The sequence below is a fragment of the Cuculus canorus genome, chromosome 2 (assembly GCF_017976375.1).
Source record: "Cuculus canorus isolate bCucCan1 chromosome 2, bCucCan1.pri, whole genome shotgun sequence".
NCBI lineage: Eukaryota > Metazoa > Chordata > Aves > Cuculiformes > Cuculidae > Cuculus > Cuculus canorus.
The window spans coordinates 37,056,169-37,073,830 of NC_071402.1; the positions used below are offsets into that span (position 1 = coordinate 37,056,169).

Consider the following 17,662-nt stretch of genomic DNA (forward strand, 5'->3'; position numbering starts at 1 on the left):
AAGCTCTGAGCAGCCAGTTTGAAATAACTCCCTCTGCACCTTAGGTGAAGGCAAAACTCAAGCCCACCCATGACCCACAGCTGCACAAGCACATCAGCCACCAGCTCTTCTGGGTGTCTCTGCTGTGGGGTGCACTGCCTTCGCGTTACTGGAGCCACAGTCCTAGGCACACCACTAAGAAAGGGTCATGCACTGACACCATAGTAAGTACTAAAAGACAACACATTTGTAAAAGCATTTTCTGTCTTTCATTAATAAATATTGCATATTTAACTACTGCCCTTAGCATGCCAGACATCTGCAAGCTTACCTCCCAAGGCAGCACTGCTAAACTCTTCTGTTGTATTTCAGTTCATGATTTTACAGCTGCCATGTATGTCAGTCAGTCCATCTTGTTCTGTCTTTCTCCTCTAAGGCCAGAAGACCAGAGAGCACTAAGGCAGCACTGTTTCTTCACTTCCACAGCACCGGAGAGAAGGGCTACTCTTCATGGAGTTCAGCTGCACCTCTCTGGAAGGGGAGGAACAGCCCCCTTTTGCTACCAACAGGCAAGCTCCCCTATGGTAGTCACAAAAAGACAAATTTTACCTCCCTTTATACTTATCTGCCAAAGCAGGAAGGGAGCACCGCAAGTGGTTCCTGTGTAGGTTCTTTGACAATCTCCCATCTCAGCTTTACCACAACCAGTGCTTCAGCTTTCACTCTCAGCTCCGTGTGGGTGAAGGGGCTAATGCAATCTGAATTGAGCTGCTCTATGTGGACAACCAGCATCAGGAAAGGCAGGAATATTCAGAACAGGAGTGCTAGGTACGGAAGCACTGTGAGGCTTTACTGCTTGATGTTGTACACAGTCTGTTGTCTTCAGAAGTCCTGATCTGACCAAGGCACTTCACAACTTGAATTTATAGTAGAATAAACAAAGCAAACTAAAGTATTGAAAGCTGTATGTTTAACACATTCACATGTCACCTAAAAGGCAGAGCCTGCTGACAAAAAAAAGCTTAATAAGCTATTATTAAGCTGCTCTCCCAGAAATAATTACTACTGCCATTTGTTTAAATAACAAAAAAAAAGCAAAGAAGCCACAAATTTATGACAACTCCCCCCCACCCCAAAGTCAGGCAGCTAGGTATAGACGTCTTGGAAATATAAGACAAAAACTAAAGGGGACACTACCTCCCACTGCAACAGCTTCTAAAGTATCCTCTCTCCTTCACAACTCTCCACAGTACTGTACTTTCTTCCTGGGAGAAGCAAAAGCAGCTACAGGATATGCTTCCTTGCTGTAAGGAGAGGGTAGTTGCTGTAGCCCACAATCATTTCAGAGTACACAGAGTAAAAATTCAGTAGGAGAATGGATAGTTCCTTTCTTACAATCAATTAAGAGGGTAAGGGTGTTGCTTCCAAATGATTAGAGCTGCAAGAACAGGATTCCTGGGGTTGTTGGTTGTCCTGAACAGCTGCACAGCCATTTCCAAACCTCTCTGAACTTCACACAGCTGCACTATTGAAAATTAGGCCACCAGTCTTCACTCCCCAAAACAAGACAGTTTCTTCTTCCCTTCCATACCAATGTCTACCTCCTTTTACCCAGCCACTCCTTCCACCACCTCACTAACTAGCAACTGCTCAGCATCACTCAATCGCTGTGCAGGAGACTCCGCTATAGGAGATACTCCTTAGGATAAGCAAAGAATCCTCATCGTGTTTTAGTTTCCACTTGTCTAATGATTTTCTGTTGATACAACATTAATGTCAACAGAATTTTGATTTGAGGCACTCTGCTCCCAAATAGTTTCAATTTTTAACTGATCTTGATGCAATATAGATAGCAATTTTTATTACGTAGTTCTTAATTTGTCAAGAATGAGAGGATTTAAATATTGAAATTTATCTAAGATTCAACTCTGGCTACTTATCAGTGTCTTATCAGACCTCTCTCAGATCAAGGCCTTTAACTAAATGCATTTATGAACAAAAAACACAGAACATTTTTGAAGTAACAGGCAAAAATAAGTTGTTATTTACAAGTAATATATATATAATAAAACTAATACCATGACAGGCCTTTATACACTGTAACTGCAGTCATTTTTTGCATTGTTAAAAAAAAATTTCCTTAAACAGAAATTGTTCAGAATTATCAATTCATCCATACACGTGTATGTTATGAGAAATACAACAGCTTTTCACATTTTTAAAATTATCAGCATTATTTACATTTTTTTCCCCGTAATATCAAGTGAAGATTTCAAATTGGTGCAAACTGGAATGCAAAGACAAGTAGCTATGAATGTTGAAATACAATCAGTTTGGAACATATTAGTGTTTTGAACTATAAATCCGTGAGGAAAATCCCTAACGTCTGGCATGATCCCCTCACCATCCACCCTTAAAAGGTCAAAGCAAGATCGTCTCTCAAAGTAAGTGATTATTGCATATTATATCTTTGGAAAAGCAGAGTTTTAACCAAAAATATATTTTTAATATAGTTGAAATATAGACGTCTTTATCTCAGGGAGGAAAGAGAACTAGAACACACGATCAGTAACGTTATGAAATCGATCCAGTTAACTTGTTCCATCCTTGCTTTGAGTAATCCCCCACACCTCCGATAATCCAGTTGAGTGAATGGGTACTTCAGCAAGAGCAACAATCCAGTTTTACATGACCAACTTCTCATTGTGTAGAATTTCTTTAAGAATCTTGATCTTAACTTAGATTAACTGCTCATTTAAGTGCTGACGGGTAAATTAACGTGTATTTCAAAGTGATATAACAGGGAAAACAATTACCTTTTTTAACCAGGATATACAAAAGACAATTTGCATAGTTACAATTCAAGCACAAAGTCACTGTAAATAGGTACAAAAGCATTTATAAACTTACTAAATTTGCTGCTGTTTGTGCTAGCCAAATCTTAGATAAGTACGAATGTAAACTTGAAGGGACTGAGGAGAACAGTCAGTGTTTTTGCTTAAAAAATAGTATGTAGAGAATGCTTTTTTAAAGGTTTTAAAAAATACTTTCTGCAGCAGGAACAAACAGTTCAAACACCAAAGAAAGCCATCCAAAATGCCCAAATTCCTCCTATACAGCAGAGAAAGTTTGTTCATAGGTTTCAAACCTACATACAAAACGAGGCACTAGTTATACTATTTTGGAATGTGTCCATGATCCTAACATTTCTGTTTACCCCAAGACTTCCAAAACACTATTGGCTTCTAACTTCCTAGGAAAACATATCGTCAGAAGGTGGTGCATAAGAAAATCCAACAAATGCATCATCCGCCTCTAGGACACTGGCATTAACAATGTTGTAATCGGAAGAAACACAAACTGAGTATGGGACCATTTCTTCTGTAAACACTGCATCAAAATTCCCAATATCATCTGGTCCAACCTAGAAAACAGAAACAGTTGTCACATTAGTACTGTGTTTTAAACTTGTGCTTGTCTTGTAGATTTCAAATTTAACTCTTGAGGCTATCTACTTTATGTTGTTCTTTCCTATTTAAGCCCAGGAAACATAAGAAAGCACACCACAGCATCCCTGAAAAAAAGCTATTAAAAGCCTGACTGTGTCTTTTTAGCTGGAGTTCAGGCCAAACCCTATGCATCCTTACGACCTGATAAACCTAAGAAGAAATGTCTCTTTCTTAAATGACTGTTATGGAGATGCAAAAAAGGGAAAAACCCCAAACAACAAGTAAAGCCCACAAACCACAACCTCCCTCATTAAACAAACCTAACCCAATCAAATAAAAACTGCCTTAAAAGCCAAAACCTACAAAAGAAACCCGCCAAACCCCACCAAGTTATCTTTCTGCCTTTTCCATCAATACTATTCTAAGTGTTAAATTCTAGCCACGGCCTTGTTGCTATGATAGATCAGATTCCCAGAAACACACCTAAGAACTAAACCACAGCAGTATTTAGTCACAGAGGGGAAAAACAAAGGCTTCTTCACCAAACAGATACAGACTCAACAAAAGACAACGCTCTGATGTGACTTTAGGGATGACTTCCTCGCCCCTCCATGAGTTTTTGGACAACCAGTCACAGGTTGACACAGTTTAAATTGATGGGAGGATAAAGAAAAGCTGCAACTAAGATCCAATAACTTAAAAAAAAAAAAAAATGAAAGCAGAAAATCAGTCTTTTGGAAACTCCTCAAATAGAGAGGCTATCTGTATTTTCTTCTTTGGTCTACTTACGCTACAAAAAGTGACAGCACTTTGACAGGAATAAGCACATGAAACAGTGATATGTCAAACTCAGTTTTAAGCAAAAAACAAGACAGTATCACTGCTTAAGTGTGACTACCCAGTAGTCCAGTCGGCACTGATGGGTTCCCGTTCTTCACTGTTCCAAAACATACTTTGCAAACAGATGAGCCCTCAAAGGCACAAATTCAGCTGGCATGAACTAGAGCAGCACCAGGCACCTACCACATTAGGATTAAATGGTGGCGGAATCTTCTTCTGAAGAAGATCAGTCCAGCTGAGAGATTCAAAGAACGGGTGTTTCTGAATTTCAAGCTGTAGAAAAGAACAAAGGTTTTAGGTATTTCAGAAAAACACCCTGTGCACCATAGTAAACACTGCTTCAGACTGTGTGCACATAAGGAAGTCAAGTCCTTCATCAGTTTATTCACAGTTTACTTTGTAATAAAAGCTGTAATTGGTAAAAACAGTAATTAAAATTTGGTAGCCTGCCTTTACAAACTTGCTTTCCTTTAAGATCATATTTTCTGCTTTTAAGCCTTGAAATCAATCACCTTCAAGTCTACTACAGAGCAAGAAGGTTTTCTGTTAGTACCTCTGCTCCTGTCTTAAAGTTTCGTTAGATTTTGTAAAGCTGATCATTGAGAAGTGGCTGCTTCAACAACTCAGCAATACGCTTACTGGTTATGAAGCAGCAAACATCTACGCTAAATGCTATCATCCTTTCATTTTGCTCCATACTGAGAACGTACTATGTCGTAGTCCAAATGCTGTTACGAAGTCAACAGACTATGTAACATTACGAATGCAAAAGGAAGACTTTGAAGATCTCACAATTAATGGATGGAAGAAGTCTTTCTAGATCATTTCTCACGACAGTTCTGAAGACACATCACATCACTTTCTCACATCACCTTCTTGCAAACAATGTTTTTGTTGTTATATTGGGAAAACATCTGCCACTACTTCAAGGCTAAAAAAAAGGGCTAGGTTGTATGGTACTAGTGTTCCTCTTTCTCTGAAGACTGTTTTTCATGTAGGTAGTTAAACTGACGTTACCAGAAAACAGCCTTTTCTTTCGATTACTTCCCAGTTTCACTACAAACAGTGAAACCTACCTTAGCGTGTTTCCTTTGCTGGCAGTTACAGCAGCAACCAAGCTCAAAATATTTATATCCCACAACAATGACCTCTCTCCTGTTCCCAACAACTTTCAAGGACTGACCACACTGGTGGTTTTAATGAAGAAATAAAAAGGAGGAAAACAGAGAGAGATGTAACAAAGAAATCTATCTCCAACTATTAAGCATGTGCTGTGCATGTAAATTTGCTGATGTCCCTTTAAACAAAATAGGGATCAATAAATTAGAGCATTACATACAAAATCTTCCCTTGCTCCAAGTCTGCTTTGCCGATCTTTCTCCAAAAGTTCTTCCAGAATAGACCAGGCTGTGAGACTGATTCCTGGGCGCAAAACTAGGGGTTTATGAAGAATGTTCTCATACATCTCAGCAACATCACGGCAGTAAAAAGGAGGCTAAAAAATAAAATTTACACATTAATTTGATGCCACATGTGACATTGTTTCATGTATATTGAACAGTAAATGACTCTACATGGATGACAAACTGATAGAAGTGAAGAAGAAATCCACCTCTTCCTATGCACTGCTAACTTCTAATTCAGTCATCACTGTTGTCAGATCTTTACACTCCTTCCTCACCCACCTCCTCTTCTTCTAACATGTTCTTACACTCATAAGTAGCTACTGATGCTATCCAGCTTCAAAGCTCCCACTGAACTTGCCCGAAAAGAACATAAGACTTGAAAACCCAATCTATCTCCCTATTTAAAGTCCTACGGGAGGAGGTGAAAACTCAAGCAAACTAACAGAATAGATTGTTGTCAGAGTGATTACATATTACTAGAAGCCGCACAGTAAGATTTTTTGTTTTATTGCTGCATCAATAAGTAAAAAAGCTAGGAGGAATTCTGGGAGACATAAGTAAAGAAAAAGTCTTTCAATTTTACTTATTCCAGTATTTGGCAAAATTTCATATATAAGTGGGCTTTTTTTATTGGGTATTATCCCTGTTGATTCTGTTTACTCTCACACTCCCTCAAAGTGATGACTACTTGTTTTCATTGGAGTTGATGTCCAACATTTCACTGGAAAGTAAATCTTTGACATCTAGAGGCAATGCAAAATCCGAAAGAGAAAAACAGGTGCTATGTTAAATATAAAACAAACGGTGCATCCATTTCAGTGGAGTATTTCAATATTTTGCAAAAGCTAATATCTTTAACAACACTTCATGTTTACTTTCACGTATGAGTACATACCAGCCCATAAAGCATTTCATAAAGAACTGCACCAAGGCACCACCAGTCTACTGTGTTGTCATAGGGCTGCTTTTTAATGACTTCTGGTGCGAGATACTGAAATAAAAACAAAAAACATAAACAAAGAAGTATTTTAGAGCATTAGGCTAGCAAGAATAAAACTGAAGTTTTAGTTGCATTACAGTACAAACCTTCAGGAAAAGTTGCTTCATAGCGATTTTAAGTATTGCTAAGTAATTGCTAAGTATTTATCTTGTCCTTGAACAAACCTGGGAAATACTTCACCACTATCTATCTGGTCATTTACCGAGGAGGACAGTTGTTTTCCTAACTGAAACAATCCTTCCCCTACAATACTGTTTTGCCAAACTACTTTGCCACCTCTGTTATGAAACTTGTTATACATTTCAGATTTCAGGTTGCTGCATCGTTGCAGAGGCAACATCGCTCAGCGAGCTGCCTACTCTAGCCATACCTATTCTGCCATCCCCAGCCTGCATCCTCCCTATCCGGTACATCAAAATTAAAGAGGATGTTAATTCTGCTTCAGATCTATCGTTATTGAGAAACTGTATGACCTATATTAAGTTTCATTGTAAATCTTGTTGAGGGCATGAGTTGTGAGGTGCTAAATTAGATTGCTGTCAAGTAGGTATTCACTTGACTGATTTGAGATATGATATGACAAACATATGATACCATCAGAGACTGAATGACAATGCTAACCAATTGCCATCTGCCTTGAAAGAAATCTACTGAGCATTGCAGAGCTTACTAGCACTACAGCACAAAGACAGCCATTTCATAATATGAGACCATTCTCTGTGAGTATGTAATGTCATATTACTATGGCTGGATCATCGTCATCTCAATCCTCATCTACAGCACGCACAGTTTCTAACTTCTCAAAACAAGGAGATGCTCACTTCTATCATTCCAGTATCGCAATTCTGAAATTTCATTTACAAATAGATGATAGCATTGTCAGACAAGGCACAGACTGAAACTCACAGTTTAATTAGATCAGTATTTCTCAAACTTTCTGTATGTGAGTGCCCTGCAACTCATTTGTCTGGAGGAGACCCTGCAAAAGCATGAAAAGCAGCTGCAGTATTTTGAACTCAACCACTTAAGCTTTTTTAACCTTTCACAACCTCCTTTTAGCTTTTTAGGTATTGGAATTCACCAAGTCATTCAGCTCTGTTTAGAAAGAGTCATCGGGCACTGGAATAGGCTGCCCAGGGAGGTGGTCGAGTCACCTTCCCTGGAGGTGTTTAAGGAACGGGATGATGAAGTGCTTAGGGACATGGTTTAAGGGATTGTTAGGAATGGTTGGACTCGATGATCCAGTGGGTCCTTTCCAACCTGGTGATTCAGTGATTCTGTGAAACACTGAGAACATCATTACAGTTTTAGAAGGATTATGAAAAGTTTTAATCTAAATGTTGGATAAGAAAGGCTAATACACAACTGCTATGTATAGTTGTGATATTTTAAGAACTCATATGAAGCAACAGCATGAGCACCCTCTTACGCTGCAATTAATGCAAGCCCAAAGTAAGTGCGTAGACCAAGCCTCTGAACATGAGAAAAATAACCCCACAGATTTTCACAAACAGATCCACAGTTACCAGTGTTCTACACATTATCCTTCTGAAAAGGAGAATATGTAGCAGATCTGCTATGAGGACAGGCTGAGAGAGTTGGGGTTGCTCACCCTGGAGAAGAGAAGGCCCGGGGGAAACCTTACAGCAGCCTTCCAGTACCTCAAGGGGTCCACAAGAAAGCTGGGGAGGGACTTTTTACAAGGGCATGTAGTGATAGGATGAGGGGAAAATGGCTTTACATTGGAAGGAGGAAGATTTAGATTAGACATTAGGAATAAATTCTTCATGGTGAGGGTGGTGAGGAACAGGTTGCCCAGCAAAGCTGTGGCTGCCCCATCCCTGGAGGTGTTCAAAGCCAGGTTGGATGGGGCCTTGAGCAGCCTGGTCTGGTGGGATGTGTTGGAACTAGGTGATCTTTAAGGTCCCTTCCAACACAAACCATTCTATGAAATTTCAAATATTCAACAAATGGTTTCAGTTTGCATTTATCACTCATCTTTACGGATTCCTGCTCTGATCAGAACTAGGGTAAGCTGTCACATATTGTCACCTGCTGGTTTTCGGTTTTGTTTTTGACTCCAAATGTTTCAGCTAAATCCTACTCCTCACTCATCCTCCACTGCCTTCAAAGGCCTTTTCTCTATTTTAAAGTATGTTTATCAAATCATCAAAGCTGCTAATTGTGGCATTTCAGTGAATCCCTCATAAGTGTTCAAGACTTCCAGATACTGTGTTTCCATTGTAGTTTCTCAGTAAAGAGAGACAACACAGTTCAATAAACTTGGTTTGCAAGTTCAAAGTTTCATGCACATGCAAAACTTGCTCAAGACTCACAGATACTATGTCCTTATAAACTTACTAAAACATTGGTGGCAGGATATGGTAAGTGGGTTCTTATTGGCAAATCTGTTGCAGCTGTTTCCCAAGCTGACTGTCCTGTGTTGAGCTAGCAGTTAGGGGATGTGTGAGGAAACAATGTTTGAAAAGGGATGGGGCAAAGGGAGGAAGGAAGAGATGAGTTATCGTGATGTGGTTAGTTAAGTAGGAGACGTTGGGTACTAGTAAAAATGACAAAGAAGAGATCTGCACGAAGCTTGTGTTTGGTTCATGAAAGAGCTTGTTAAAAAGAATGCAAGTCTCCAACAATACAAAATAGAGTGTTTGATGTTCCAGTTACAGAAATATTAATAATAGTCAACAGTCATTAATTACTAGCCAAAAAACCAAGAAAGTTGTCAACATACTTCTGGTGTCCCACAGAAAGTTGCAGTGGTATCAGAACTTGCAATCCCTTCTTTACAAAGTCCAAAGTCTGTCAACACAATGTGACCCTGTTTAGGAAAGAGTGCAATTTTAGAAAAGAGAATATGCTCAACATGCAGATACACCCAAATGCCAATTTTGCGAGAGAATATAGAAACCAAATAATGATGCTGTACACTTACTAGTGAATCTAGGAGAATGTTCTCTGGCTTTAAATCCCTGTATTTAAAAAAATTAAAATTGTATTAATTCAAAATAGCAGACACTAGCACAAGATATTCAGAGGCAAGGACTGCTATTCTTCAGCTGAAAGCTTTAAGTTTTGGTGAAACCATGACATTCAAATTTTGCATTAGGTGATTTCATGCAGTGGTTTTAATCTGCAATTTGTCCCGTTTTTAACTTCTGCAGGACAAGAATACATTTCAGAAACTTACCTGTACACTATATTTATGGAGTGTAAGTAGCCCAGTGCACTGGCTATTTCAGCAGCATAAAATCTGGCTCTGTGCTCAGGAAACGAACGTTCTCTTTGTAAGTGAAAGAACAGCTGTAAATATGAAAATAGTAAGAAAGAACATTACACACACCAAAAAAACAGGTTAGTAACATGTAATATTAATAGTAAAACATAATTTTATTTAGCTGTCCACTTTTTTTAAAAAAAAACAAACATAGAGTGAAATAAAATGTTTTTTGCAACAGTATTTTGTTATTCCTTTACTCTCCCTCTTTTGTAGCTCAGAGATGGACAGGTACCTCAAACATATAAGGACATTCCTCTAAAACTAAGACTAGTAAAAAAGGAACTGGAATAAACTACTAACTCTGAACAGAGGTTGGTAAGATTAAATCACTCTAGAAAGCCTCCTAAGAGAATATAACCTGATGTCAAATAAGTAATCTTCCATTTCTGTATATGCTTGTACTCAAAACTTCATATCTATGTAGTAATATAATTTTATTCTGAAACCACCTACTTTCACCTAAGATCACTTTGGGAGATGTATATTCCAAGCTGATCCACAAATTCTCTTAACTACAGAGAGCTGCCTGGCTTCCAACAGGATGAGCAGACACAGAAGTCTAGCCAAAGACTAAATTGTAACCATTCAGATGAAACTGCACTACCCATTCAATTTCTAAAAGCTGTAATTAAACAAAAAAATTTCTGTTTTCCATCTACAAACTTCAGGGAAAGAAAAAAAAAAGCCATGAGAACTTTGCAAGCACTTCATTCAAATTCAAAAGTTGTTCTGAACTGTATTTTAGTTTGCCTGGAAAAATGCCAAACTAAGTTGTGGCCACCAATTCAGAGCAGAGCACACCAGGAGTTTGCTAATACTTTCTAAATAACATGACAGTACATCAGACAAGAGAAAGGCTCGTCTTGTCCCAGCTCCACCACTTAACAAGGTCAGAACACCAGCTCTAGGTGCATTATAAATACTGAGAGAAGGTCATATGAACTAGAACTAATGCACAAGTACACCCCAGTTCATATCTCATCCTGGTTTATCCCATATACTCTACACTCGCCTGTGTACATCCAGCTGCAGTGACATAATAGGAAACCTTGAGATATGCCAAAACAAACTACTTAAATTTTACCGTTTCTCCTGTGTCCTTTCAGCTACCAGCATTTTATTGTCTAACAATGGTATCCTGTCTCATCCTTCTTTCCTATTCACCCGTAAGACCTTCCAAATATGTACATTTTACACGAATAAGCTACCAAATTGAAAACTCAGCAAGCAACAAGACATGCAGCTCTTCTTTGAAGCATGTATGTTGGATAGTTCCTTTTATACACTATTTTTTCCATTATGCTGATTTCTTCAATCATAACTCATTTCCTAGATAGGTCCAGATATTACTGTTTTTTCACAAAGCCTTTTGAAGGAAGAGAAGCAACATTTTCTATCCTCCTCATCTGTGCCGACTACTCAAACAGTTTATACACAAGTTTCTTGAGCACTCCTAGAAGCACAGGGCACTTTGAAAAGCAACAGATGCCTACAGAACACAAAATGCTTCAGAACATCTTATTCAAACATATACAGACTTTCTCCATTTTCTTCACAAGTTTTCCCTCAAGTTACTTAATGGCTTTTAGGATTCAACAGCACCATTTCAAGGAAAAGAACCCTGAGGACAAGGCTATTTGGAAATAAGTAATTAGACCATGCAAAGCTACAGAATATTCCCAAGGTTCCCAATAATATGAATGAAGTAAATTCAGTTGCCAGTTTCCTTCCTTCCACTTTTGAAATACTGGCATCTCAGCTAATACAGACACAAGAGGAAAAGGGAGTTTTACATGGTGAAAAATGCCAACATCAGATTAATTAATAATTAAGTTAACTTCACGTAACTGTAAAATACAGTATTTGTATCTGACAACCATGAATAAGTTTGGGATCAAAGCTGTTGATAAGATGAGGATCAGGGGCTGAACAGCTACAGAAGTCTACAGTAACTGCACAAAGTAATGGGATTTTCAAAACTGGGAGAATACTAATCGTAGTCCATTGTAAAGGATTATTTCACCCCTTCCACCTAGAATTAGCAAAATGGAGAGCCTCAAATCCAAACAGTCCATTGTAAAGGATTATTTCACCCCTTCCACCTAGAATTAGCAAAATGGAGAGCCTCAAATCCAAACACAACCATCACATACCTCTCCTCCATTAACAAAATCCAGGACAAAATAAAGCTTTTCTGTTGTTTGGAATGAGTAATGTAATCCAACCAAAAATGGATGTTTCACATTTTTCAAGAGCACATTACGTTCAGCCATAATATGTTTTTGCTGTAAGGAAGTAAAAGACCAATAAGTAAACCAGAATGATTTTGTAATTAAGGGGAAAAAGGAAGGGAGGTGGATGGAAAAAGAATATTTCTCTTCACCTCTTTCCTATTAAGAACAATTTTTTTCTGCAGCACTTTGACAGCATAGTATTTCCCATCCAGTTTTCGTTTTGCAAGAAGAACCTGTGAAATTCAAAACAAGTGAGGAAATGTGATTGCTGCAGTTCATGTTCTATTAGTAATACTTTCATAAATTCAGCATAACTAGAAAGTATTTGTGCTACTTTTTTTTTCCCAATGAAGTTTCTTTGCTTTTAATACAGTGAATCAGCAAGATAGTCACCAAAAGAATGAACTTACAGTTCAGTAAAATCTATCATGATAGTGGCATTATGAAAGATTGAATTATATTTGTTTTCCGGGACTTGCTGAATCTCTATCAGGATCAATTATAGCTGCTTTTCTAAGCTTTAAAGATAATTTAATGATGAAAAACAACTTGAAAAATAACCCAAAATCAAAGATTTCAAGGAGCGTTCTTTGTTGCATCTCTGTAGAATAGTAATATTTGTCACTTCCCAATGGGCTGTTGCTTACACTGTTCCATAGCATTACCGGTTTCACGAAACAGTCCATGCCAACAAAGGGAAACCTACAATTCACACTCCGGCCGCTGCATAAGCACAGGGGTACCTCCCTTCCTCTCTGGGAGAAACAGAGGATCCCTGTTGCTGTTAATGAGAAAGGGAAATGCTCCCTTTTGTTACTCCCAACAAGAGATTGAGGCAATCAACTGCCACACTGGGTTAAATATGGCAGGGCTATAAAGAAGCATCACCAGGGATCCAACTTGACAGTTTACGCGCCACCTTAGACTGATACCACTTCCAAAACCTCTGGCCAAGTCTAGTCACAATGCACAAGCCACCAGCTGGCATCCTCATACCAGGATAAGACACGGTAATAAGAAAGCTCACCTTGCCAAAGCTGCCTTTCCCAATAACTTTCAGGAAATCAAAGTCTGTTGGTTTAGCGCTGAAAGATATTTAGGAAGAAGACAGGTCACCTGGGCAGAAATGACAGTCTAGTGTAGCACTTGAGATGTAAGGTGAGAAGAATGGCCTGCTAGCACCCCCTCTTTATTCTTCATTCTACCCAACACCCAGGACTTCTGCAGACCTTCCCTTGGAGACAACAACTCTTCATTTTGCAATTCCATTTTCCTCCAGGAAACGCGTTCAGGTTACATCCTTCGAGTTTGAGGGTTTTTTTATTTTGTTTAGTTTAAGATGTAAAGAGGGAGCAAGACTGTTCTTTTATTCTCCATAGTCTAATTTCTTGTTATTTTTAAGTCTCCATTTCCCCATGACTTTTCCTGGACTCTATTTCTCATTGCCAGAGGGCCAAATGGATTCTCAAAACTTACACCAGGCAAAGAAGGATCAAGTTTGTTATGTCTCCTCTTTTTGCTTATCCCATCCTCCCCTCCGTCATTTTAAATTACAGTGAAAGGAGTGAGGCCCTAACATCCTCCTCCTCTACGTGTGTACATATGAACTCACTCTCAGTTTTTCCACTTTCCACATGACAACTCCTTTCAGTTATTTCCCAGGATTCTCTCACTTTTTCATAAATACAATGCAGAGATATTTTTGTCAGCAAAACAATTATGCCTGTTTTCAAATCGTGAAACAATAGTTACATCACCACACACCTATCCATTTACTGCCCCTGACGGGAAGTACTCTTAAATTTCATTTCTTCCTGCAATCTAGTAAGCATTTCCTCCTGTTTGCCCAGAACAAATCTGCGAGGAAAGCAAAACCAAAATAGCAGTTATCTAGATGAGAAAAGCACAGATTCACTTAGAACTGTGAACAGAAATTCTACAGAAGACACCAAACAGAGAAGCAACTTATGACTGCAGTAACTAGGTCTGTAGTAGTGACAAGGCAAGCTACTCCTTTGCCCTGCATTAAAACAAACTTGTTTTCAGAAACTGTTCACATTCTTAACAGTTGTGAGCCCCAAGGCCATCTTTGCTATAGCATCCTTTAGTAAAAGGAGAGCAGACTAACACAATCTGAAGGTAAAAAGGAAAGAAATGTATTAAAAGCGGTTGTTTATTTAGCACAGGATTAAATGTTTTGCTTCCTCGACAGCAGTGAAATTAATAAATAAAGGCCAAAGATCTTTTCACACTATTAACAATTACACTTAGTCTAATTTTTCAGGTATTAAAATTAATTTTGATAAAATTTCATTAAAATAAAAAGTTTACATTAAATTGTACTATATTTTAATTAAATTTAACTGAAACCTACTGAGGATTTCCAGATGGTCCCAGGTTGATATTCTGTGAGGTAGAATTTAACTGTTGGGAGAGACAAAGAGGTTTATTTTAAATTTTTTTTTTATTTTTTTTTTTTAATTTTTACTCTTGTAGTTTAACCAATATTAATTTCAAAATACTCAACTAATTTCCTCAATCTGCTCAATCCATACCTTTACACTTGTTACAGCAGACTTTTAAAGAAATCTAACATCCAGACCGGAAACTTCCTAAGTTGAAATACCTGGCCATCATCACCTTGTCAAATTGTTTCTACACACTTCAGATTCAAGGATGAAGGTAATAAAATAATTGCATCCAGACACAGAGGAAAAGATTAGGAACAAAAACTTTAAGAGCATTTCAGCAAACAACTTGTTCCTCATCCAGAACTTAACCGTTTCTGCATTTGCTCTACGAACACATTTTCTACCTTTTATTCTAATTTTCAAGAGATCTTAACAATAAAATAATTCTAATGAAAGACATGGTGCTTTAAAAAAAAAACAAACAACCAGAAGCGAACATTCTCCCTGCCCCCGAAAAGTATTACCAACCTTTTCTACCCTGACATTAAAGGCTAACTAACTCAATTCCAGGGATGGCATGAATCTTACCAATAGACACCCATACAGAACTTGTAATGACAGGAAGAAGAAGGTGACACTGTCATTTAGGTAATTTTCTCCACTTTGTTTTTGATGTAAAAAGCAGTACCTCATTGTGGTTTTGGACTTTATCAGAGAAGGATAAACTACACTCAAATACAAGGTACCTGGGAACAGCCTAGCAGGCATTACAAAACCAGTACTGCTACAGAGGCAGAGATGCTCGTACAGCAGCTCTGGATGCCACTATTCATTAACAAAAGCCAATCACCCAATGGTACTAGATAGTTTTCACAGAATCACGCTACACTTGATTTGTTGTCACACTACCCTTGTTTTGTAACGCTACTATGTAAGTTGGGGGATTTTTTTTCTTGGGGGTTTGTTTTTGCTCCTTATTATTCAGCTGCATCATCTGGAGTAACTACGGGAAAGTGAATTTCCTATCAAAGCCAGTGGTCCAGGCCATTACGCATTAGCTCTCTTCCCATTCTGGAACTTGCTGTGGCATGACACATCATTAATTTTCCACAGAAGGTTTAGATCATTCTGTATTACTTAAAGTACATTTCAAAAGGAGGGAGAAAACAGTATTTAAATTAGATTTTCACTGCATGCTCACAGTGCTGACAAGCACTCATTAAAAATAAAAAAAAAAAAGCAGCAAAGACTTGTATCCTTAGCAGTCAAACTTTCAGAAAACACTAAATGTGGATCACATACAAACCAAAATGACAATTCTTACATCTTTAACAGAGGCTGAATAAGAAAAGAACTACTAAGCTTACACCTGTATGCCAAGGAGCAAGCAATAAAGAAAATAAACTTAAATATGGCACTTCTGCATTCCTAGAAATACTCTCCCTCCCCACCCCCAAAACGGCACTGTTTCTGGGGACTGTAAAGTCATTTTCAGGGAATCCATATAGCCATGCCTTTTGTGACAGAAGAGGCTTCTGACCTCACACAGTGTTATATTCGAAATGAAATCAAATCCATCCTTGTTCCTGAGTGACTTTTAGAAAGGCTGGATATTTTTTCCCCCTGAGAGAATTACATTTCTCTCCTTCTTTAAAAAAAAACCACTCAAGCAAACAAGAAGACAATTAAACATTCAGTCTCCCCTGCTCGTTGCCAGATGTTCTGAGTAAGAATCTTTGAAGAGGTTGCAAAAACTGTGACAGCTGTGACTAAAGTTGTTTCTTTAACTCCCATAGCAAGTGGGGAAGAAGCAAGACAAAGCTAGTAACCACTTTTACCTCTCTCTGCAGTTCACATCTGACAGAAAAATATCTTTTAGCCCACAGTGGAACACATTTATTTAAAAGAGCATGGAGGGGATTTATTGTGAAACCAACCAGTAATCTTCAGTCAAAAATATACTTCAGATTCACCTCAAGCAGCCAAAATTTAGAAAACTGTTCTATTTTTTGTATTACCTTCCGACTGCTCCTTTCATCTTCATCTTCAGATGGATCCGACTGGTGTTTTGGGTTATCCATCTGAAGAAATGCTCTGACATCTGGGCTACAAACAGAGTTAACTTCATTAGCACACCGATAATCTGCACAACTTTCAGCCATAATCATAAGCAGCATAGGATTGAACAGCAGCGTACAGAAGAGTTACTCATCACAAAGTTTTATGTTTAAATTCTGTGTACAAGAAATGCTTTTACAGCAACATAATTCAACTGCTGAATGTGTTACATACTGTACATAAAATTTTCCACTTGCAAAAACCTGAGATATTAAAGCAGAAGCATGTAAAGACATAAGGAAATGCATCAAAAGGTAATTATTAGGAGAACAAACACTTTCCAAAGCACGAGTTCTAACTTGCTAGCAACCACCAGGAAACCAACTTTCTTTCAAAAACCTGAAGAATTTATAACTATTTCTAGTTTTCCAAAATTAATGAAATAGTCCAACACAATACAGAATTAAATACGTAGTCTGTATCCCAAAGAGAGGTGCATGTCCCAGGAGGTACGTGGTAGTAACTCTCTTGTCCCCATTTGCTTTGAAGAGGAAGATGGGGATTTTGTGTTCAGAATGCATTCTAGGTGGGCACTGACAAGACAATGTTAAGAAATCCTTCCAGTCAGCTGTGGGACACAAAGGCTGTCCTTCAGGAACTGGCAAGAGAGACTACAAGGTTACCACAGTGCCTAAAGAGAAGCATTTTAACTACAGCATTGGTTTTGAGGTTCTGTCTTGGTGGGGGCTGGGGAAAGAAGGCTGGGAGAAAAGAGAGAAAGTAAAAGGATTCTAAGAACCCACTCCCAGGAAGCAAGACTTACCCAACATAAGTTCGAAAGAATGTAATGTCCCTCTAAACCACAGCACAGTAAGTCAGTAAAGAATAATGTAATACAAATGACACACAATTAATTGCTAAACAAATGGGTATCACATATAGTCTGTACATCCCTTGAAAGAGATGCAGTGAAACTTTCAAATTCCTTCAGTT

The 17,662-nt window shown here is 38.2% G+C and overlaps 1 protein-coding gene across 5 annotated transcripts in view; it reads right to left on the minus strand.

The window, feature by feature from the left end:
- Positions 1-1,997: 1,997 nt before the first annotated feature.
- SGK3 (serum/glucocorticoid regulated kinase family member 3) overlaps positions 1,998-17,662 on the minus strand; it is a 65,757-nt gene continuing 50,092 nt past the window's right edge. For 4 of the 5 annotated variants that reach the window (XM_054058570.1, XM_054058571.1, XM_054058572.1 and 1 more), the window contains 12 exons: positions 16,630-16,717; positions 14,575-14,624; positions 13,228-13,285; positions 12,350-12,433; positions 12,120-12,251; positions 9,877-9,989; positions 9,622-9,658; positions 9,421-9,507; positions 6,570-6,665; positions 5,608-5,763; positions 4,452-4,541; positions 1,999-3,403 (listed from right to left, as the gene is read on the minus strand). In XM_054058570.1, the coding sequence (XP_053914545.1) occupies positions 3,233-3,403; positions 4,452-4,541; positions 5,608-5,763; positions 6,570-6,665; positions 9,421-9,507; positions 9,622-9,658; positions 9,877-9,989; positions 12,120-12,251; positions 12,350-12,433; positions 13,228-13,285; positions 14,575-14,624; positions 16,630-16,717 (1,162 nt within the window). In that variant the 3' untranslated portion in view covers positions 1,999-3,232. Of the gene's footprint in view, positions 3,404-4,451; positions 4,542-5,607; positions 5,764-6,569; positions 6,666-9,420; positions 9,508-9,621; positions 9,659-9,876; positions 9,990-12,119; positions 12,252-12,349; positions 12,434-13,227; positions 13,286-14,574; positions 14,625-16,629; positions 16,718-17,662 lie in introns of all 5 variants that reach the window. The other variant, XM_054058573.1, reaches the window with a different exon arrangement.